The sequence below is a fragment of the Numida meleagris genome, chromosome 1 (assembly GCF_002078875.1).
Source record: "Numida meleagris isolate 19003 breed g44 Domestic line chromosome 1, NumMel1.0, whole genome shotgun sequence".
Classification (NCBI taxonomy): Eukaryota; Metazoa; Chordata; class Aves; order Galliformes; family Numididae; genus Numida; species Numida meleagris.
This window is the reverse complement of record NC_034409.1, coordinates 76,073,190-76,095,960: the sequence shown is the minus strand read 5'-3', so window position 1 is coordinate 76,095,960 and position 22,771 is coordinate 76,073,190. Positions and strand designations below refer to the sequence as shown.

The 22,771-nt window shown below is 44.0% G+C and overlaps 2 protein-coding genes across 2 annotated transcripts in view; one reads left to right on the top strand and one right to left on the bottom strand.

Annotated features, from left to right (window-relative positions):
* The window catches only part of KPNA1 (karyopherin subunit alpha 1), a 51,208-nt gene extending 45,558 nt beyond the window's left edge, over positions 1-5,650 (bottom strand). Inside the window, exon 1 of the mRNA XM_021396614.1 lies at positions 5,521-5,650. The gene's annotated coding sequence lies outside the window, so the exon portion shown is untranslated. The remainder of the gene's footprint in view (positions 1-5,520) is intronic.
* On the top strand, positions 857-21,534 carry FBXO40 (F-box protein 40). Its single transcript, XM_021396971.1, has 5 exons — positions 857-931; positions 3,923-4,115; positions 5,320-5,762; positions 15,601-17,496; positions 20,326-21,534. Exons 1-5 carry the CDS (start codon positions 857-859, stop codon positions 20,521-20,523), a joined length of 2,805 nt encoding a protein of 934 aa, XP_021252646.1. The 3' UTR covers positions 20,524-21,534.

The window sequence follows — 22,771 nt, the reverse complement described above, 5'->3', positions numbered from 1 at the left end:
CCATATTTCTGACATATTTTTGTTCCATTTTGACTTGATGGGGCAGCAGATATAGCTTTCAAAGTTCTGGAAAGCTTGAGCAAGACAGCGAAAACACTGATTCTCAAAGTCAGGAGAACTTGAAAGTTTTTTTAAAAAAGTCCACAATTCATTAACTGAGCCTTTCTGAACTGAATAACAAACACAGAATTCCTCTACTGCGTACAAAGTCATTGCAGTGCAAACAAATCTGTTTAAATGAACACTGATTTCTGTAACCCCATAGTCCACAATTAACTCGAAGCCAAACAGTTCCCACAAGCCACAAAACAAAGGAACTAGTGATGGGGAATTAAACTTTTAAACACATAGGATTATACTACCCTTAAAAAAAAAAAAAACAACTTCATGCTAACATGCCCTTCTACATGAAATAACGAAACGTGATTATTCCTACGGGCTAAACTAAAATGTCATGTTTTTCTTGTAAAGCAGAGATTCCTTTTTATTTTGATTAAGATTACAGCACATCCTCCCCGCGCTTACAGAACAAGCTGACCCACAGAGTATTTTCCATAAAGTTACACCTAAAAATTGGGCCATCTGAAAAAAACAAGCCATCTGCATCACTCGACAGTCATCATCTGTCAGAAAAAAAAAAGTGGTCCCAATGCTTCCAATATGTCCTGAACATTTTTTGCTAGAGAATGAGTGTGGACCTTTCAACGTTCCATTTCATGGGGATAGGAAATCCCATATATTTTAAAAACAAATTAAAATAGACTAAATTAATTTAACTTCATAGTTTAAAGCGACTTTTGTGTGGAGTTGTGAATGACTGAAGATACTGAAATGAAACCTCTCTCTCGTCTCCTTGATGACTTCAACAAATGCATTGGTTGCTGTGACTCAGCGTTATGAAAGGTATGAAATGCGCCCAAAGCTCTTCCAGGTAACTGGACTTCAACAGCACAAAATAACAGTAAGCTCAAGTTCTGCAGAACGTATCCTAGCTTCGGACATCAGCAACTGGAAGAGTTGCAAACTATGAATCTATCAGCCACAGCAAGCCAAATCCCCAGGAACTCTGGGCCTTGACAACATAGGCTCTGCCTCGCGCCCTTGGCACCCGGCATCCCTGCCAGCAACTACTCACAACCCCAACAAACAGCACATACACAGAAACACTTCTTTTCCTTTTTGATAACTGACCAAAATAAGAACATATCAACAGTTAAACATGTGATCGCATGTAAGCTTCAAAGGAGTCCGCATCTTTTAAGATGCCATCCTGCTTCACATAATTAAAAAAAAGTCAGAACAATTTAATCACAATGACACGTTAGTCGACATTTCTTAAAATTTGTGGTTTGTTTGCAACCACAAGGTGGCTTTGTTAACCAAAATGACATTTTCACACATCAACAGGTGAATTTTCTGTCAAGCGTAAGCTCAGCACTAGATTTAGTAAGCTTACAATGCCTTCTTTGAGATAAATACATTCGGGATGTTTAGCCACAGGATATTTGATTCCAAAATCAGCAACTCATGTATAATCTCAACTTCAAACCCAGACCACAAAATACAATAAAATAAATCTGCGTGTGTCAAACTGGTTAAATGCTCACAGAACAGACGAATCCTCCTGCTGAGCCTGGCGGGTGGCCCAAACTACCGCATAAAAACAAGAAAAAAAGATAATTATTCTAGGTGATAAAGAAAGCAGTTGGTGACTAGCTAAATCCTAAGTCTTAAAGCATACTCTTAAAACTCAGAGCACGTTAGCCTTCATAAACATCCAGGAACACAATCCCGTTCTTTCTCTTCTCATGTTTTTAGCTTCTGTATCCCCACAACACTGAGCATTTATTATGTTTCAAGAAAGTATTGACGTTATCCCAAGTGAAATTTGCTTCTATGTCACTGAACTCCATTTACTCCTGCATTACACGAATGGATAAACAGAAGTGGAAATGCTATGTCTGATCCAACACTACTTCCTACCACTTTTTCACACGCACCTCCTCCTCGTAACATCCCTTTTAAACCTGGAATTTCTGGTGAAGGGAAGTTTACTGTTCATCGTCTGCTTTACACTCTATTCTTTCTCCTCATAATGAATAATTAAACCTGCGCAACGCTTAATAGAGTTCAAGACACTCCTGAGGTTGCATAACATGATTTCCAGTCCTTCTGTTCCATAGCTTCTATATTTACCTGAGGTTTTCACCAAGAGCTGTGTTTAAGCTTATCTTTGCTGCTTTTGCAGAGTTCCTCTACCCTCTTCAAAATAACTCAAAAGCACTGATATTTCTGTGGGCCTCAAAGCCCGCTGCTTGCATTTTCTATCCCGAAAACCCCACATTTGTGCCTGGATATAAAATAGAGCAGTTTAATCCATTACTCGCTTAACAGACTCCAAAAGTTGTAACAGACTGTGGATGTTTGGGAGGTTGTTTTTTTTTTTTTTTTAAACTTAAGAGCAGAAAAAAAATGCCTTACTTTCATATCAGCACCACTTATCTCTGAAATTTACACTGGCTTTTTCTTTCCCATTATCGTATTATTTAAACAAGGACTTCTGTTCTACTTACCCCCTCAGTATGAAGTTGGATAATTTTCTTATCAGTTCAGCTTCCAAACTAGTGCTCTGAAAAAAGAGGCGCTCTGACCTTTCTATGAGGACTTCTCCAAAAGTAATGCCTCCTATTTTATTATGTTGGTCCACAACTTCAGAGGTGGATGTTGGTGGTATGGTAGTGAAAGTTTGAACCTTCTCACCAATATTCCCTTACATGTTGTAGCTGTGCAACAGATGGCAGCAGAGAGACAGTCTGACAGAATGGGATCTGACATGGAAGAGTGTATGAAGCAAAGATGTGTCACTGTATTCTTCTGTGAGGAAAGAGTGTCACTCACTGACATTCATCAACACTTGCTGAACGCTTATGAAGACCAAACAGTGGATGTGAGCACAGTGGGTGGTGCATTTCACCAGTGGTGACAGCAGTTCACCTCCACTGGTGCAGATTTTGACAAGCGTGGCAAGCAGGCTCTTGTTCATCACTGGGGAAAGTGCACAGCTAATGGTGGTGACTATGCTGAAAAATAGTACTTTGTAGCTGAGAATCTGCTCTATCAAATAATGTTACTGTACTCTTTGTATCTGCTGTAGCTTCTGTGGAAATAAATAGGAGGCATTACTTTTGGAGCAACCCATAAAGCTTGTCTATTACCTCATTCCAGAACCTCCCATGGAGGGTTTAGATATTTTAAAATCTCAAAACACTTAACCAAGCGTGTAATTCCTTTAATGTCTTTTATTTTTCTTATTTGGCCACCAGAATTATTTAATGGATTTGATTAAGTTTACCTACTTGCCGCTGCTGTTTCATTTTCGCTTCTGTTTCTAACTTAAATCAGAACCAATAACCACTGTTCACATCACTTATTTTTAATTTTATCTGCCATATTTCATGCTTTTTCACATAAACTTGACTTTCATTTTTTCTGGAGGGTGCTATTTTGGCTCCATTAATCGCACACTTCTTGCCACAAAGTTTATTTACCAACCTATCTTCTTGACAATTGCCTTTAAAGGTACCATTTCCTTTTGTGTCCTTAAGGACATGAGTTAAGCCCCCCTTTATCCCCCCAGAACTCATAAAACACTTAAAAAAAATTTCACAGTTTCACAAAGAGACAAATAGATATCAAAGCAATCCTGCCAGATACAAGCAGTCTAAAATAAAAACACCATTCTGTTCACTTCATCTTACTCAACTTGAGAAAAAAAAAGGGAAAAAAAAAAGCACTGTAGCATTGTGCTGAAACACTGAAGTTGTAATAAGACCGTCAACCTGGTTAGATAAACATTTACAACTAAGAGCCTTTCAGAAACTGTCACATCATCAGAAACCTGTACTACTTCTTGTTTCAAAAGTGCCTACGGAAAGTGCAGCCGAAATGGGCCACTGCTGCCTCTCCCTTCCTGAACTGCAAATTCTCCAGTAAGCAGCTCGGAGCTCAGTGCACGGGACCACCTGGGCACACCAAGTCTGACCACATCAACACAGAAGGCACAGCATCAGAAAAAGACAACGGATGGCACGACGATGGCAAAAAGGAACATCCTGGTACAGAATTGCAATTAGGGATCAGAGATGACAAAGGAACAGTTTACAAGCCTGGGAGGGGGGGGGGGGGAGTTTTAGCCCCAACAACAGCCATGTTCTCTTGAGCTGAAGCATCACTGGATCTTTATGAAAAAAAAACATGGGTCCCCACTCTGCAGAAAAGCTTCCACGTCGTGGTATGTTGCCAACTCACGCTACTCTTAATTTTCTCTGTGCCTATGGGCATGTCTCCACGTAATTAAAAGGTGCAAGTGTAGTTCAAGCTGAAATAAACTTGTTTTGAACTAGCTAGTTCACATCAGCGTGATCGGGTAAGGTAGCGGGGAGAGCAACATAATAAAAACAAAGACTGACACAGCAAAGATTAGTTTGAGTCCAGCCATTAATTGGTACAGTCTTCCAGTATAAACAAAATAGCTTCTATATATCTAGCTTCTAGCTATAATGTTGCAATCCCATCTCTGGATAGCCCACAGGCATACCCAAACTTCTGAAGTTTATCATTACCAGTAAGCAGTTAGAGTAGAATATACGCCAGAGAACAAAAACTCCAGAGAAACAGAAGCTTCAATAAAACAGAATAAAAAGACCGCTAAACACAACCATTTGGGAGCTCTGCAGAAACAGCAGCTCAGTATTTCCACAGCTCATGACATACCTCTCAGTCTGGAGTTTCAGTTTTCATTAAACGCCCTCAAGAGGCAAAGCTTAAAACCATCCTCACATGTGTTTCAGTAGGAGGGAACAAACGCAAAGACTATGAATGGGGCGAGTTCCTGCCGGCTGTAAGACCGCCAGGTGCCTGACAATTACAAGTGCCCACAGCACGAGCACGAGGCTTCGCCGCACGCAAGACAGCAGAGATGGCACTATAGCTAGAATAACTTAAGAAGGCGAAAAAACGTTTCCAGCAAGAAGCAACAGCTTTTGCCAGACTAACTAGAGACCGCTACCGCGAAAAACGGCGGGCTTAAAGACACGCGTGGAAGTTTCCCTGCCGCTCAGAGCGGGCCCCGCCTTCCCTCACAGCGTTGTCCCCGCACCCCACCACCGTGCCCCTCAGTTCGGCTTCCCACAGCCGAGCGCGGACGCTACGCACTCGGAGCCCAGCGCTCCGCCGGCCCCTGCCCGGCCACGCGGGGAGGCCGTGACACGCCCGCTTCCCGGGAGACCGCCCCGGTGCCGCCCGGCGGCTCTGCCTAAGGCCGCAGCCACCGGCCCGACCCTCCCGCTGGGGCCGCCGCCCGCTGCCCGCCTCATGCCGGCGGCTCCGGCCACACGCACGCCGCCGACCGGGCCGCGGCGCTCCCCGGCGCGGCCCCGCTCAGCACCCGGCTGCCGCCGCCCTCCTTCCGGTGGCTCGGCCGGGCGCGCCCCTCCGGCAGCAGCCCCTTCCCCTCCGTACCTGCGGCCCCGGCCCAGCCCCGCGCTGTCTCCTCTCGGGCCCGAGGCGCGCGAGCGCCGCTCCCTGCCTCCCCGTCTGCCCAGCGCTGGCTGCCGGTGGCACTGCGCCTGCGCCCGGCGGGATGCGTCACTTCCGGCCCGACCGCTGTGCCCTGTGGGACGAGGAGCCCTTCCGGCCTGCCGAGACGCGCCCAACCGCACGGCGGCAGCGCCCTCAGCGGGAAGGGCTCCTGCTCCCGGCGTGTAGCACGCGCGAGACCCGGGTCCGCGCAGCCGCAGATGAGCGGGCGGCTCGCCCGTCTGGGGTGCGTTAGTGGTCAACGTGGTGTGTCGGGAGCTGTAGTGCAATGGTTGCCGGTCTCGTGGCTAGCACAAAAAGTCAACCACGGTATATGTTGAGATAGATGTATTTGTTAGGATATGTGATACAGGTCTACAGAGAGCACAGGCACAGCAGCAGGACGGGGTGTCTTCACGATACCCTGCTATGTCTTGGCCCTGGGCAATCTTAAGTGCCGTCATAGAATCAATAAGGTTGGAAAAGATCTCTAAAATCCATCTAGTCCAACCATCCGCCTACCACCAATATTGCCCACTAAACCATGTTGCTAAGTACATCTCCATGGTTCTTGAAAACCTCCAGTGATGGTGACTCCACCACCTCCCTGGGCAGCCCGTGCTAGTACCCACCACTCTTTCAGAGAATTTTTTCCTAATACCCAACCTGAACCTCCCCTGCCTCAATTTCAGGCCATTCTGTCTCATCCTATTGATGCTACTTGGGAGAAGAGGTTGTCCTGCTCTGCTCTGCTCTGCACTGTGCGGCCTCACCTCAAGCACTGAGTGCAGCTTTGGGAGCCACAATATAAGAAGGACATAAAACTATTAGACAGCATCCAAAGGAAGACTACGAAAATGGTGAAGGGGCTGGAGGGCAAGATGTATGAGGAGTGGCTGAGGTCCCGTGGCGTGCTCAGTCCAGAGCAGAGGAGCTGAGGGGAGGCCTCATGGCAGCTGCAGCTCCTCATAGGGAGCGGAGGGGCAGCGCTGAGCTCTGCTCTCTGGAGACAGCGACAGGACCCGAGGGAACGGCATGGAGCTGTGTCAGGGGAGGGGCAGGGGGTGGTTAGGAAAAGATTCTGCACCAGAGGGCGGTTTGGCCCTAGAACAGGCTGCCCAGGGCAGTGGGCACGGTCCCAAGCTGCTGCAGTTCAATGCTTTCAGACATCAGGTTTGAATTCTAGCTGGTGCTGTGTGGAGCCAGAAGTTGGACTCCATGGTCCTTGTGGGTTCCTTCCAACTTGGGATATTCTATGGTTTTATTTTATGATTCTGTGTAAGTGAAGTCATTTGGGATTGCAAAGGGCTTGCATGGGGATGCTTAGGGGAGCTATTATTGCACATAATAGCTTCTGTAAATAGTCTGCTCAGTGCCATCTGTACTGTGCTTTTATTGCAGTCCTTTGGGCTTTTCCCGGTGTGAGGGCTTCCTTCACTGTATGCTTAGGGCCTGGGTGCCAGTAGTCAGCAGAGCTGTGGGGCTGTACAGCCATGCAGCAACACCAGGGTGAGCAGATAGGTTTGGGGTGTGTGGGAGTGGGGGTCCTCCCAGCAGCTGGTGAATGGGAGCAGGGCTGGAGGGCTAGGGGCTGCAAGGGAGAGCTTTTGCCAGAGAGCCAGGGCCAGCCAGCTATCTGGGTAGGGATGGCGGGGTCCTGGGTCCAGGCATGGGGGCTCTGGGGACCAGATGTGGGGTGTTGGCTCTGGAGGCCAGCCATCCTGGCCAACTCTGGCTGTGCCTGGGGCATAGTCTGTGCCAGCAGCTGTGGGGGCTGAAGCCCCAGGGCTTGGATGTCCAGGACAAAATGCTGGGGAGGCGGGGGCCAAGTGTGTGGGGCTATATATCTATAGGTGTGTTCACTAATGACCTCCAATCCTGCTCAGCCAGAGGGATGCTGTTTGAGGCCAGCGACAGTCTGTGTTTACGTGAGTGCCTTGTGTGACTGGCTCTTATCTGTGTGGCTGTCCATGTATATATGCACATATGTGGTGTATGTGTGTATTTGTGCTTGTACCTGCTGGGAATGCAAGCTGAGCCTGGCCACTGATGGGCCACTGCTGGGGGCATGGAGCGACAGCCTCACTTCTGAGCTACTAGATCATGTCCAATTTTCCCACAGCTATATATATGTATATCTATACACATATGACGTGTATATGCACGTATATATTTACATGAGTATGTACATATGCATATCATATTGATAGATATATTTCATCGGACTTTTATATAGCATGGTATGTCTACCCTTGGAATTGAAATAAGAGAGAATAAAGCATACAGACAACAGCTTTCTCGCGTAGTATTTGCATCACAATATAAGTACGTTGCACATTCCTTTCAGAGATGTCACTTTTCTTGCATCTTACCAATAAGTGCATCTGTACTGCAGAAGGAGTTCTGGTTGTAGTATTGGTTGGAGTGTTCCTGAGACTTCTTGAGTCAAATCAGCACAGGTAACAGCAGCAGCAGAGATCTGCAAGTTCTCCTGTTTTTGCTGAGAGTATAATTTCAGATGCAGCTGTTCTAATATAGTGTTGTGCTGCAGGTAAAAAAAATGAGTTCCTAGTGCCTGTCAGCTTCACTGGTAAAATTAAGATAGAAGGTGGCTTCATTTCTGACAACACCTGCTTCTGAAGCACTTAATATTAGTAATCTGGGTTAACTCATCTGGAGAATTTGCTCCTAAACCATTAGTACAGAATTTTGAGAAGCAGTTTTACATAAAAGTGAAGTGTGCAAGAAGTATGTTTTTAAGCACAGTCTAAAAAGTCAATGACAACATTGAAGAAGTTGCCACGGGTAAAGGCTGAAGAATGGCTGTGGACTAGAGGATGAAGGATGTGAGTGTAAGGGACTAACACACCAGTGGTAATGTCATGATTGGGTGAAATATGGATTCACACGTATTCCTGCTGGCCCCATTTTTACCCAGCGCAGTGGGGTGATACAAAATGGTACCACAATAACACAGCACTTTCTAAAAAAAGGCCACAGAGCCAGACTGCTAACCATATTTAGCACTACTAAATCACAATTGGCACAAGCAAGCTTTGGTTGTCACCTACTGACACTTCGTTCAGCCTAAAAATGAAAACATGGTTGCCTGCACTGTTTCAAACTCTCAGAGCCACCAGGGTCTCACAGATAGGAGTAGAGAAAGATAAGGCAAAGCAAGACACTTGTTGCAATTTAGTATCTTAAAGCTGCCACCACAGAAGGAAGAAGGTGTCCTGCTGGGGAGAAGCAGTGATACTTCAGCAACCAGAGAGAAGGAAACAGGGATGCTGGCTCAGCTCCTCTGTCCTCGCCATCTATGGATGATGAATGCATCGCTGCTGTTTGCACCCACCACTGAGGTGACAGTGAGAGCACGGGACGCAGTGGCGGCTAGAACAGCAGAAACTGCTGGTTGATATGGACACCAGGAGGTGTCGAGACATAAAGGATGAGAGTGGCAGGAAACTGACACGGGGCTCTGGGGAGCACTCTGTTATTTTTTTCTTAATGCCTGGGGCAGAGGACGTGATCAGCCCTCTCTCTCGCATCCTCTCCGTTAAGTATCTCTCCAGTAGTGACAGTGTTAACAAATACAGTGGAAGAAACAGCTCTGAAAGCTGAGCTGCCCAGTCACATGCACAGGTTTTATTTTTAACATCCTAAAACTACTTGATGTTTCTACTTGTGCTTGCTCTGTCTCCTCCCATCCTCTCCTCTTTCTTTGCTTCCAGTTAGCCCTTACCCACCTCACTTCAACCCAGCTGAGCAAAACCAAGAGTGTTTGGTACAAACAGAGGAACTCTATGATTAAGGTAAGTCTTTGTAAATAGTTGCAGTCTTTATGGGTGAAACCTTATGCAATGCAATGGTTGCTGTATTAAGCTATGAAATCCAAGACATCCTCAAAAGAATCTTAGTAATTAGGATGAAGTAGAAAAATCACACACAAGATGTCTTAAGTGGCACCCTAGAACAGAGGCAGCTGGTAAATGAACGCTTCTGTCACAGGCTACTCTACAAAGAAAAGTGCTCCATAATATGTTCATGGTTTCCAGCACTGTATGTGGGATTTTAAAAAACTGAAAAGCTGACTCTTAAATGGGAACTTCAGAAGCAGGACAGATGATAAATCAAAAATTCAATTTTTGCAATTTTCAAGAAACTAAAAAATGCTAAGACTTCAAATCCACTGGCTTTGTAGATTCAGACTGCAAACCGTGTGCTTTTAGTCCAGACTAAATAATAAGATGATGAGTGAGAACTTACAAGTGCTACAGGTACTACCCCATCTTTTAGAGTTGTGGTTGCTTAGCAATTTTTATTCACAAATCTTCTAGCTTTTCTTTTTATAAGACTTAGACCTTAACCAAGAGCACTGAAATTCTTTGTACTGGGCACCTGGCTTTGTCTGAGTTTCTTTTGTTTTGCTTAAACCAATTCACTTGACTGTCTCTTGTCTCAAGAAATTTTCAGAACAATATGTTAATGAAATCGTTGTCAGGGAATAAAACACAACCTGAGCCCAAAACAAACCAGACCAAAACAAAGCAGTTCAGACTAGACCATACCTTTTTTTTTTTTTCCCCTCAAACTGCAACTAAAGTGGAACCTGTTATTTTAAAGCAGTCATTGAACTCAATAAGCCCCTTTGCCAGGTACAGATGCTCTGATGCACAGTGACAGTCTGCCTAATTGTGTCTCTCCCAAGGACAGCCCAGGGACTTTCACGTGTGCTGCAGAGCAGATGCCTGTTACAGCCTCCCCATCTCCCATTTCGCTTCCCAACTCCTGCTGCTGCCCCACGCCCATGAAACCACGTCAGCAAAAAGAATTTTTGGGTAGGTTTATCTCAGATGAGTTGTGACTACATTGTTGCAGGTAGGGAAGAGTTGCTGACCTGGTGCTCCTACAGATGAGTGCTGTGTGGAGTTTCTATCAATGGTGCCTCAGTGCTCTGAGCTCTCTCCTGCTCCCCCTGCAGCAGCGCTGGTGCATTTGGCTGTGTGGAAATAGCACGTGCAAGTGTCTGTGCCTCTCCAGTCTGATTTATCAGGAGAGGGGAGGCCTTGTGATGCAACAGCTTCTCTGTAGCTCCAAGGTCCTGCACATCAGGTTTTGAGAGCTGAAGATGAGCTGATGGACTGTTGTGGGAACCTGAACAGCACACATGGTCTGAATGAAAAGCAGGGCATTGAAGTCTCTGCCCAACTGATGCGCTACTCTATGGACCTACCCTGTCCCTATCATTTTAAAGTGTATTTTTTTGTATAAAGCAATTCCAACCAATTCAGCAACTTCAAACCAGTGTTTATTGCCGTGGGACATCACATCCTCTGCTAGCTGGTCCCCAGCTGAAAAATACAGGGAACAGCTCCCTGACTGCTACAGCCTTGTCCTTCCATCTTTGGGCGTACCTAACAAGGCAGCTGTCTCATGGAAAAACTTTTCCCTCTTCTTGTCTTATACCAGGGATTTGAGCTTCACCAGAAGGCTTGCCCTGGCATCAGAGTGCCCCTATAGAATGCCTATGAACTTGTTCAAGGGCTAAGAAACTGTGCCTTGCAAATGCTTGATAGTCATTCATTACTGTTACAGGTGAAGATTTCATCTACACTTTTTGTTCTCCCTTTGCACCTACCCTGAGCTGTGCCATGCTCACTGCCAGGTACCACAGAATGCCTGTAAGATCAGGCTGAATGGGCATTGCAGAGCAACTGTGTCTGGCAGGACAGTGATCTGTGTGCAAAGATGTGGGGCATATCTCACTTAGGGGTCACTGTGACTCCTGATGGTGACATTCTTGGATTTGCTTTTTATTTTGTAGCAAAGGACAGGGCACTAGAAAGGTCAGATTCCCAGAAATCATGTAAAAATGCAGAATGGTACCATTTCCAGTGGCACAGTGTTTTCCTTCTGAGCTCATAGAAGAAGATATATCTGTGTAGTGACTGGAGACCCAAGCTTGACTTCTTGCTGATGTTGTTCAGGTTTTCGTGACCACAGAGGTGCACTGTACAAAAAGAGGAGAAAATCTTTAGTTTAAGGAGACTTGGATATTTTCCTAGAAAATGTGATTTTACCACTGCCTCTGCCAGTGTGTTTGTGTAGGAGGTGAGATATCAGAACCCGAGAGTCTCCAGACTTGGTTTGTGTATTATTTGCAGAATGTATTATCTTTAATTCCATATGGTTTTGTCTTTCAATACTCTAAATCTACTGCTGTGAGTTAGAAGTACTAGTTTCTTTTAACCTCAGGTGCATCTCTAGTACTGCAGATACAAATCCATTATCGCTTGTGAACCGCTCAGATACTAAGATAGTAAATATATTGAAAAACACCATAAGGAAATTAGTAACTCTGCATTCACCTCAAGATTTAAGTATTACTTGGAGAACGAGATAAACGGTGCATAATGAGTAACAGGGAATGAATATCTGCTTTCTGCCCTACATATTTCACATGCCTGTAAAACATTTTTTGTTCCAATATTATATATAACTTTGACATTCTTGGCTCCAGCGTTTGGGCACAAACTTCCCTGAGATTTTTAAGAGCTGCATATCATGTTGTAAATCTTAGAAAGATTTGTTTGTGTTAATTTTTAATCAGGTCTCAGAGGCAGTCTGTAAGCTAATAGTCTGCGGATTCTGGTGGCCCTTTTCGATGGTTCCTTGAAATGGGCGACATGCCTTGATTCTTCAAGAGGAGCTGAGGCATGATGTATATAATCTTAGTATATCATTATCCATCACTTACATGTAGCAAATACCAAATAAGAAAGAGTTGTTTTGATCTGGCTCATTGACTCCAGCTGAATTAAATGTACATTTACTGAAAATAAATTTTAATTGATTTATAAACTGTAGGTTATTGTAACTGAACAGATCTGCTCCAGACGGAGACATATCTGCAATTAAATGGCAGCTGTGTATTTTTAAACATTACTCGATTTGCTGTCACGCCAGCCTAAAAATAAAGATTTACCAAAGTGGACAGACTGTGGTTGATAGTTTGCATCCTTTCATTCCACAGTACCTTAAACATGATTTAAGTAAGCGTTTCTGTTTTGATTTTTTTTTTAACCCAGCTCTTAGAAAATATTGCATGTTGCAGGGAAACCATAAGTATAGAGGTTTAGAGAAATGCTTCATTGCTAAACATAATGGTGTGTCATCAGTCTTTGGATTCTATGTATCACTGACTGAGGCAAAAATTTGTAAACTTTCTGTTAAATGTTTTGGAAGGCTGTTGTATTTTGTGTATTGGGAATGATATCATCAACTAAGAGATGGAGCTAGCTGAATCATCAGTTAAAATACAGAGCTCAGGATTACTGGCTTGTCAGAACACAGGAATCATTCAAACCTCAATATACACCAGAAAAATCATCTCTCCATTCTGTTTGTTGTCTAGGTTCACAGATTCAATAATTAGGAGAGAGATGAAGAAGTGATTCGTCTGAACAAACAGTGTATTCAAGTTAGACATGGGGTAAACTGAACCAACAATGGCAGATCTGACTGATCAGGAAGACCGATTCTGGGTCTGAATGCTCTAGTGTGGTCATTTTTCGCAAACAGAACACTTGCTTTCTTTTCCTACACGCAATTCTGATATGCTTGGTTTCAGCATACAGCAGAGTGAAAGGAGTCTCCTCTCCAGAAACTTTGTAATCAGCGCGTTCTGTGTTTTTGGAGAGCCACAAGGTCTGTGCTTCTCATGTGTTTTTATTCATCAATTATTTCTCTCTAAGAGTTAGTTTTGCAGTGGAAAGTATTGTTCATACAGTCATGTTTTCATTGCAGTGTAATGTGCCCAGCCTTCCTCTGACCTTATGCAAGTCATAGCTGGGGCTATTTTTAGAGATTATATTTGCAGCAAAATGCTACAAGAATGACAGTAGCAAGGATGCTGCCAATGCAAAATAAATCCATCTGCGTCTCTTCCTTCTCTGAGCCACATAAAAGTAGATGTCACTGAACAATCTAAAGCAGGGCAGATGCAATCTTAAATCACATGTATTTAGGGACTGGATCTGGCTGGGGTCAACCTGGCCAGCATCCCTCTGCTTCCCAAGGTAAGCAGGAAACGTTATAATGAGTGGCTATGAAATAATGCTTCACTGCTCTCTTGAGCTCTTTCTGTGTGAGCAAACAAAGCCACAGATACCCGACCCTTATATTTCAGAGTGTAAGCTTGTTCCTGAGTGAAGGGACCACATACGAATTGTTCCTTTACTGGGTAGGTTGGAGGGGCAATAGGGTTGATTCAGTAAGGGGATTTAAACACATTTTGGTCAGTGTTGGGTGCTGCAATGGACAGAATGACGCTGTCAACACAAGTAATGCACATTAACAGCAATTAATGCATGCTAGACTGAGCCAAGCTGAAATGCAGGCCTTTACAGCAAAGGGCAGAAAGTCAGAAGCCTGGAGCTTTCTGCTTGTAGCAGCTAGTCTTCAAGCCAAGTTGCTGCTGCCAGATTGAGGTGTCCAGAGAGGTAAATCCAAGTAGCACGAGACCTAGGCAGTCTCTGGATCTCCAGTGAAGCTTCCTGTGGAAGCTGAGAGCTTGTGAATGGAAAGGAATGCAAAAGGTCCCACAGATTCCCCCAAAACAATGCTACTCGTAGACACTGTAGAACACTGGCTGGATGGACCACCAATCTGACCCAGACTGTCATTTCTTACGTTTTTATATTTTTAATGTAAAAAGAAGGCATGCCTCATGCTAATCACCATCTCTATTTACTTGCTGTCACACTCTGCTTGTTTTCCTAATTTTAGCAAGGAGTAAAAGCTATTGCCTGGAATTAGTGCAAAGACAGTGATGTTAGAAGCAAAGAACACTTAGAACTTTTGGAAGCAGGCCTGACTTTATTTTCATCTAATCAAACTAATTTAATTGACTTACTGGGACAGAGCGAAAAACACAATAATGAAACCAAAGCAGACGAGTGGTTCATTTTGACAAAAAGTCAGCAGTAGTCTAGTAGTAATAACTTTTTCATAAGGGTCATCATACATCATGGTCGTGCACTCCTTTGTCCTCAGGAAAATTGTTTGTCTTTTTTATATTGAAGTTTTTTAAGAAGAGGAGAGGAAAAAGAATATATATTTTTGAAACATTGATATCCCACATTGATATGGGAATGCGAGAACTGAAATGCATTCTTTCTTAAGAAAACATCTAGCCTGTTTATATTATAAAGCTGGTTGAAATTTCTGGGATATTTGTTTTGGCTTCCTCAACTTGTTCTTTTAATCCAGTCTGTGAGTTGCAACACGTTAAACTAATGGAACTGCCTGGTGGCAGCCAAATTTATGAAACAGAGACTGGTTTTGTTTATTCTCATTCTTGTTGCCTGAGAAATCTTTCCCTATTTTCTGACCACTTGGAGCATCACTAACACTTTCATAAACTGAATCTAAAATATGATCACCTCAAGATTATCTAGTCTGTTTTGGGCAGTGCTTGACAGTGACTTTTAAGTATATAGAATGAACTGAAAAGTATAGAGCAGTTGTGACCAGTTCATTTGTGATCATTCACGTTCCTAGTGGGATGAAGCATAGGTGATGAGATATATAGGCCAAATGAACAGCTAATTTTTCTAGGGAGAATAATTGTCATCTTTCCCACTCAAACAGTATTGAGGAAATGGGGAGGATCTCCCTCTGTGCCTGTGGAAGTCTTGATTTCAGCAATATGGGATGGACAGAATCAGTGTAAATACTGTGACAGAAAACAGCTCACACTCAAATTTTGGCTGCCTCTGGTGGGCTAAGACCAAAGAGTGCTGAGATCTTGCCTATATTCCTGCTACTACCAGGCCATGATGTATGGTGAGGATCAGTGCTGATATATAATTGTATGAGGCTTACAGCCTAATTCCTGCCAGAAGTGTATGTGAGTATCTGACTCGTAGAAACCAGGCATGGGCATGGGCATTGGTGGTCCGTGTCCCTTCCTGTCCCTTCAGGCATTAACTCTTCTATTCTTGCCTTTGCTACACACAGCACAGGGCTCCAAAAGCTCCCCCTGGGCAGCACAGGCACTGCGAGAGGTGCTTCAGCCGGCACTGCCGCGCACCCGTCGAGACCTCTGTCTCCTGCATGGTGATCAGCTGCCGCCTTCACTGTGGTGCCACCTTCCACATGTGCAAGCAAGAGGAGCACCAACTGCTCTGCCCCTTGGAGCACGTCCCCTGCCTCAACGCAGACTATGGATGCCCTTTCTCCATGGCCCGCTTTAAGCTGGCAAAGCACCTTCAGATATGCCCAGCCAGCGTTGTCTGCTGCTCAATGGAGTGGAATCGCTGGCCAAATGTGGATTCAGACACAACCCTCCACAAGAATATTATGAAGGAGAGCCTGAGTGAAGAGTGTCTGGACACAGCATTGGCCCTCAGAGACCAGAAGATACTTTTCAGAAATTTGAAAGTAGCTGACTTGTTTCCAGAGTGGAGGAAGAAGGAGGAAGTGAGAGAGCTAATGGAAGAAGCCATGGATGGGGAGGAAGGTGCTGTGGGAGGATTAGCCTGTGGTTCCCAGGAGGGCAATGACCAGTTGCCTGAGCTCAGCCAGTGTGAGCGTGAAAATCTGGCAAAGGATAAGGAAGGAATGGATCTGGGGAGCTACAAAACCTGGGAGAACATTTTCAGCAAAGAGCTCTTGGCTTGCAAGGTAACAGGCTCAGCAACCAGCTCAGGAAAAAAGACGGAAGAGGCTTCTAAGGAAAAAGCGTCGGGCTCTTGTGCTGCTAGCTCTGCAGAGAAGGCAAAGGAAGTACCTTGTAACACAGAAGAGGCAAAAGACCAAGAGCCTGAACAAGTAACAAAAAGAGAAATGACAGGGCTGGCTCCCTGGCAAGAAGGGGTCCTAGAGAGGCTGAAGAAAGAAGTTGGTGTAGGTGATTACAACATGTATCTGGTGCATCATGGGGGAATGCTCATTCGCTTTGGCCAAATGGCTGCTTGCACACCCAAAGAAAAAGACTTTGTGTATGGGAACCTGGAAGCTCAAGAAGTGAAGACTGTCTATACTTTCAAAGTGCCAGTTAGTTACTGTGGCAAAAGAGCACGACTAGGAGATGTAATGGCGCACAAGATACCTACTTCGGACAAGTCGGTGGATACCTCAGAATTGGGAATAAACCCAGAAGAACTACCTAAGGCAGATATAGTGACAGCCACACTGCTATGTGCACTGGAAAAAGAACTGAAAGGCCATGAGATCTCTGAAGCAAGGGGTATCGATGGACTCTTTGTGGACTTTGCAACACAGACATATACCTTTCCTCTTGAGCCTTTCTCCTCCAATGCTGTTCTAGCAGATATTCTGGATGAAAAAAGCCAACCAGAACTCCACGTGGAGCTGTACACCGAATGTGTAACCAGAAGACACAATAAAAGCAGTTCAGCTTTCACATTCACTTGCAGTCATTTCTTCAGGAGGGATGAGTTTGCATCCCATTTCAAGAATGTGCATGCTGACATACAGTCATGTCTCGATGGATGGTTCCAGCTTCGCTGTCCACTGGCCTATTTGGGATGTACTTTTGTTCAAAATCACTTCCGCCCTGATGGACATAAGGCCAAGGTCATATACAGCAATCTTCTCAAGACATTTGCTATTAAACCAGAGGTTGACACCCTCCTTGCTGAATCAGGGAAGTGCAACTTCAAAGTGGATGATCGAGGGAGAACCAAGGACTTGCTGAGCAGCCTCCCATTGGAAGTGCTCAAATACATTGCTGGGTTCCTGGACAGCTTCAGTTTATGTCAACTATCACAAGTGTCAGTGCTCATGAGGGACATCTGTGCCACTCTTCTTCAGGAGAGGGGTATGGTCCTGCTGGTCTGGGAGAAAAAAAGATACTCCCATGGTGGTACTTCATGGAAAGCTCGCAGAAAGGCAAGTGATTGCAACAATGGGGAAAAGATCACCATGGGTTCTCACCAGATAAGACACAAGCATAGCAACCAATTCTGCATATAAACATGCTGATACGGGGAAGGATCATGAGGCTGTGAATGTGCAGCATAGTGTGTTGGGGAGGGAGACAGGGCTTTAAAGTGCTGCACATCTAGTGAAGGTAGGAAGGTGTGAATAGGTATCTCCTGACTAGCTGCCAGTCCCCACCCAAGTTTGCCTTAGGTAACCTGTTTTCATTTGCACCATATTTAGGCACTGGGAACTGAGAATTCCTGATACTTAAAGGTGACACACAGTGTTTTAAGGAACTTGCATTTCATACTTCCATTTTATTCTTTACAAAGAGATCTAGAATAAATTGAACCTAAGTCAAGCTTCAGAACATTGAAAGGGTAAAGAAAAAGTTGTGACTGTGAAAGCAGCTCAGACATTCACATCAAATCCACAGGGTTTTGGAATCATAGAATCATAGTAGATAATTTCTTCTTAATGTCAAATCTAAGTCGATTCTCTGTTAGTTTAAAACTATTACCCCTTGTCCTACCACTACACTCTAAGAGAGTCTCTCCCCAGCTTTCCTGTGGGCCCTCTTTAGATACTGGAAGGCCACAAGAGGTCTCCCCGGAGCCTTCTGCAGGCTGAACACTCCCAGCTCTCCCAGCCTTTTTTTGTAGGAGAGGTGCTCCAGCCCTCTGGTCATCATTGCGGCCTCCTCTGGACTTACTCCAATAGGTTTATGTCCTTCTTATGCTGAGGGCCCTGCAGCTGGATACAATACTGCATGTGGGGCCTGAGAGCAGACAAGATACTTTTGGCTTTCTGGGCTGCAAGCTCAGCTCATATTAGGTTTTTCATCCACCAGCATCACCAAATCCTTCTCTGCAGGGCTGCTCTCAATGCATTAATTGTCCAGCCTGTGCTTCAGATTGTTCCAACCCAGGTGCAGGACCTTGTACTTGGCCTTGTTGAACTTCACGAGGTTTGCATGGCTCCACCTCTCAAGCCTGTCCAAGTCCCTCTAGATGGCATCCCTGCCCATCAGTGTGTCAGCTGCACCACTCAGCTTGGTGTCATCTGCAGACTTGCTGAGGATGCACTCAATTGTATTGACTATGTCGCTGACAAAGATGATAAATAATATCAGTCCCAATATAGACCCTGGTGTCCCTGAGGAACACCATTCGTCACTAGTCTCCGATTGGACATGAAGCCATTGACCACTACACTGAGAGTGTGACCATCCAGCCAATTCCTTATCCTCCAAGTCCATACATCAAATCCATCTATCTCCAATTTAGAGACAAGGAGGTTGTACAGGACAGTGTCAAATGCTTTGCACAAGTCAAAGTAGATTATATCATTTTTCAAGATCTGTAGTTCACAAAATCACCATGAATGTTTGACTTGCTGAGATGTGGAAAAATATCTTCCTTACTGGCCATTTGAGTAGTCAGAATGAAATGTGTAAACATAGTTCATTGTAAGTCCTAGTTAAAACAGTAGTTATTACAGATTTTTTTTTTCTAGCTGATAGTCTTGTAGCTACTCTAACATAAAGCTGCTTGAAAGAATAACATTAGAGGGTTCTGCTTGATCAAGCAAACAAGGCAGAAGTCTAGGAGCAAATAATACAGAGACCCAGAGAATACTTACAAAATTAATCCGAGGACCTAGCTTTTAAGCAGACCCCTAAAGATCTCCACCTACTGATATTATCAAATGGACATTTATGGCAAGTATTTATTTTTCTTTATTAGGAAAATATTAGGTGTGGTGAATTTGAAATCTGTGTAATGTGGTACAATGGCTTCAAGCTGAATTAGCTAAATCTGAACAGGAGGTGGGCACTGACATCATTTACTGGAGGATGTGGCATCCTGCAATAGAAGGAAAAACTTCCATCTATGCACTGACCACAGGGGAATCTTGATTCCAATGCACATACTCTTCTTGAAAACATTCAATTTCTAATTAATCTGAATTTCTTGCCTACTTTGTATGACAGTTATGATTACATAGGACTATGTCATGCTCTGGTAATTTTTAGTGCAGCACAGCCATATACCATCCTTCCATGGGAAGAAACATTTTTAGGGAGCTAAAGCCTACTATGACTTTAAAAATTATTCTACATAAATGGTATACAGCAAAATGACTTCTTCACAGTCTTACCACTACATGGAAGTATATCGCTGAATGACATGGTATCACTACAAATAGAATCAGAATATTTTAACTGCCCATTTCTGTATTTTACAAGCTGGTATCTCCTTTAGAAATAACCTTAACCTTAGACTTCCCAGCCTTGCTCTGGGGTGGGGATAGTAATGGCAGTGTTATTACATTCCTTACTTTGAAGTTGCTGATAAATGCTTTGCAAGGTTTGGAAGTCAGGTTTCTTTCAGATACTATCACACCAGCATCCTGTCGACACTCTGCCTTATAATTATCTTGGATGCATGCATCAATAAGCAGCTTGGATCCCACCACACATGTGATGTAGTTTTCTGCACATGTGGTGGTCATACGGCCTAGATTTCTTCATGCCTAGTTCTAGGTTGGCACCATAAACTCTACTTTCCAATTAAAACTGTCACGTGATGACTAAAAGAGCAAAACCAGGAGGTATGAAGTAGGTAACGATTCAGAGTACACTTACACTTGTTATGCAGCCCTGTGTCACCAGATGTTTGCTAGCCTGTCCATAATGCTCTACAGGCATGTATATTTTTAAAAACCTCTTCTATTTTCACTGACATTTTGGTTTTCCCTCCCCAATTCCTCTCCCCATCCCCTTCCTTGGCCCAGACGTGGCAGTTCAGCAGCCTCTTCTCCAGAGTGGACCGGTGGCAGCTCAGCGATGTGGTCTGCATGTCAGAGCACCTGAAGAAGTGCCCTTTCTACAAAGTGGAGAGCAAGACAGACCCCGTGCTGCTGACCGGCATGTGTGAGACTCCACAGCAGGTTCAAAAGACTTTGGTTTCCACCTTCAAGCGCAGGGTCTGAATAGCCGGCCTCCCCTCCACCATGCTCCCTTCAAGGCCTTTAGGAAGAGTTGGGAATTTGGGTATAAAGATTGTTGTTTCCAGCTGGTCTTTGGGGGTACAAAACTGGCTTCTTCTCAGATTTGGAACATTCTTCATCTTTTTTTTTTTTTTCTTTTTTTCTTTTTTCCTGCATTATTTTAATTGTTAAAGCTTCATCCAAAGTGTTCCGGCAAACGGATGTCATGTGCTTTCTGTTTATTTTTCTGTTCCCTGCTTAATAGAGCACCCTGCAGAAAGCAGTAAGGATGTTGTTGGAACGTAGCATCTTTGAAGATAGGCTGATGCTCCTAGCTCCATGGCCCTGAGAGAAGCAAGAGTGGTCAATGCATGTAGCTTGACTAGGTCTGAAACACCTCACTTGAGGCCAGAAAGCTGAGCTCTGGGAGAACAGATGGATACCCTCGAAGATCTAGCAGATCTAGGGACTGCTCATCTTTTCAGACAGAAGTAAAGGCATCCCCAAAATTAAACAATAAAACAAAAATTCCAGTGAAGTCTCAGGACAGCGCCACACAAACACAAACCATCCCTTAGGGCCCTGATTCGGTCTTATTTATCACAACATCTGAGTGTTGCCCTAAAGCTTAAAGCTGATGTCATGGGATCATCAAAACCAAACCAAATCAATTTACTCTATGTTGGAAATAACCAGGTAACAAACAGTTTCAGGGGCTCAATTGACTTTTTCTATTTTTTGATTAATATTTTTTTCAGTTTCATTTCAAAACCATTAAAGCAAACAAAAATATTTGAAGATGCTTTTAGAATGCCTTACCTACTCAGCTTTGCAACTGTACATTGCAAATTGTAATTGTAAGCAATTGTAAACAGTTTGTCAAATAAAGATATTTTTTTCTGTAAAAGAAAAGACCTTCAACAAACCATTCAGCAATGGTATGGATGTTTGATTCAGTTAAGTGGGCTGAAGTATAGAAATTCTTTTATTTCACAGAGCAGAAAAGTGATTAGGATTTGGTCTATTTTTTTAATAAATGCAGTGGTTTAAATACAAAATATGCTTGTTGAGGCAAATAATGAGACTGGTGAGGTGAAAATGGGTGAAAACTTGCTGCACTTGCAACTCCTGGTTTTGGTGCAGATGTGAGATGTGGCTGGCAATGCATGGAGCCCTCTCCTGCTGATGGAGGCAGTCATTTGCCATTGCAGACGAACCTGAGCTGAATGTGGAGTGCTGAAGGCATGAGCAGTGAGGTAACTGAAAGGGTGCTCAGCACAAATCATCCTCCTCTGTGCTTGCCACTTAACTGGCCCCCTTGAGATGTTAGCATATGGGGATGTTCTCTTCTCCAGACACACTCCCTCAGGAGAACATTGTCTGAGCTGTGGGGACAGTGAGTAGGTGTCAGCATCAGGAGCAGGAGTAGCAGCAGTGACAGATTCTCATTTTTTATTTGTAGTTCTCTTTTCTTTCCCTAGAGATCTTTTATTGGAAGTCTCCACGTAGGAGAATAAACTTGTCTGTACAGATGTCCTGTGGAAAACAGGGCAAGTAGCACCCCAATTTTATGCAGCAGAAACTGAAGCAAATGAACACAGGGGATCTGCAGCTATAGCCGGGTGCTCTGTTCCTTTGCCCTGTACCTTAACCACCTTGCAAAAATAAACTGCCTGTACTTTAAAGTTGCTTACAAAAACTCACCTGCTCTCAAAACATGCATGAAACTCATTCTTTCATCAAAACTTCTGAAACAGGTCACCCAGTATTATTGCTCTCAGTCAGATTTCTAGGCTGGCCTTTCCATGAGGACTTCCTCCTCCACATATCACGTACCCTGTTTCGAAAGATGCTGAGCACCTAACTGTAGACCACAAATATTAGAGGCCAACATCTATGCTTGGTGCTTAAAAATGGGGGCAGACAAAACTATGGAGAATCTTGAGAGAGAAAAAAAACACAACACTTTAAATGATAGCAACTCGGAGTAAGTCAGTGTTCGAAGCTGGTACAAGAGACCATGAAAAAATTAGTCCAATCTAAGAACCATCTGATAAGAAACTTAGCTGCTGTAAACTGATGTAGCTGCACTGAAATTGTGGGTTATGTTAGTTATGAATTGGGCTCATTTTACCTTTAAGCCTTGCTGTTATTCTGGTTCTGCCCTACTTCTGCCGATGCCAGAAGGCTTTCTTTTTGAATCTCCCTTTTCCCAGAAATCCTGTGATTTCAATCCCAGACTTATGGGCCT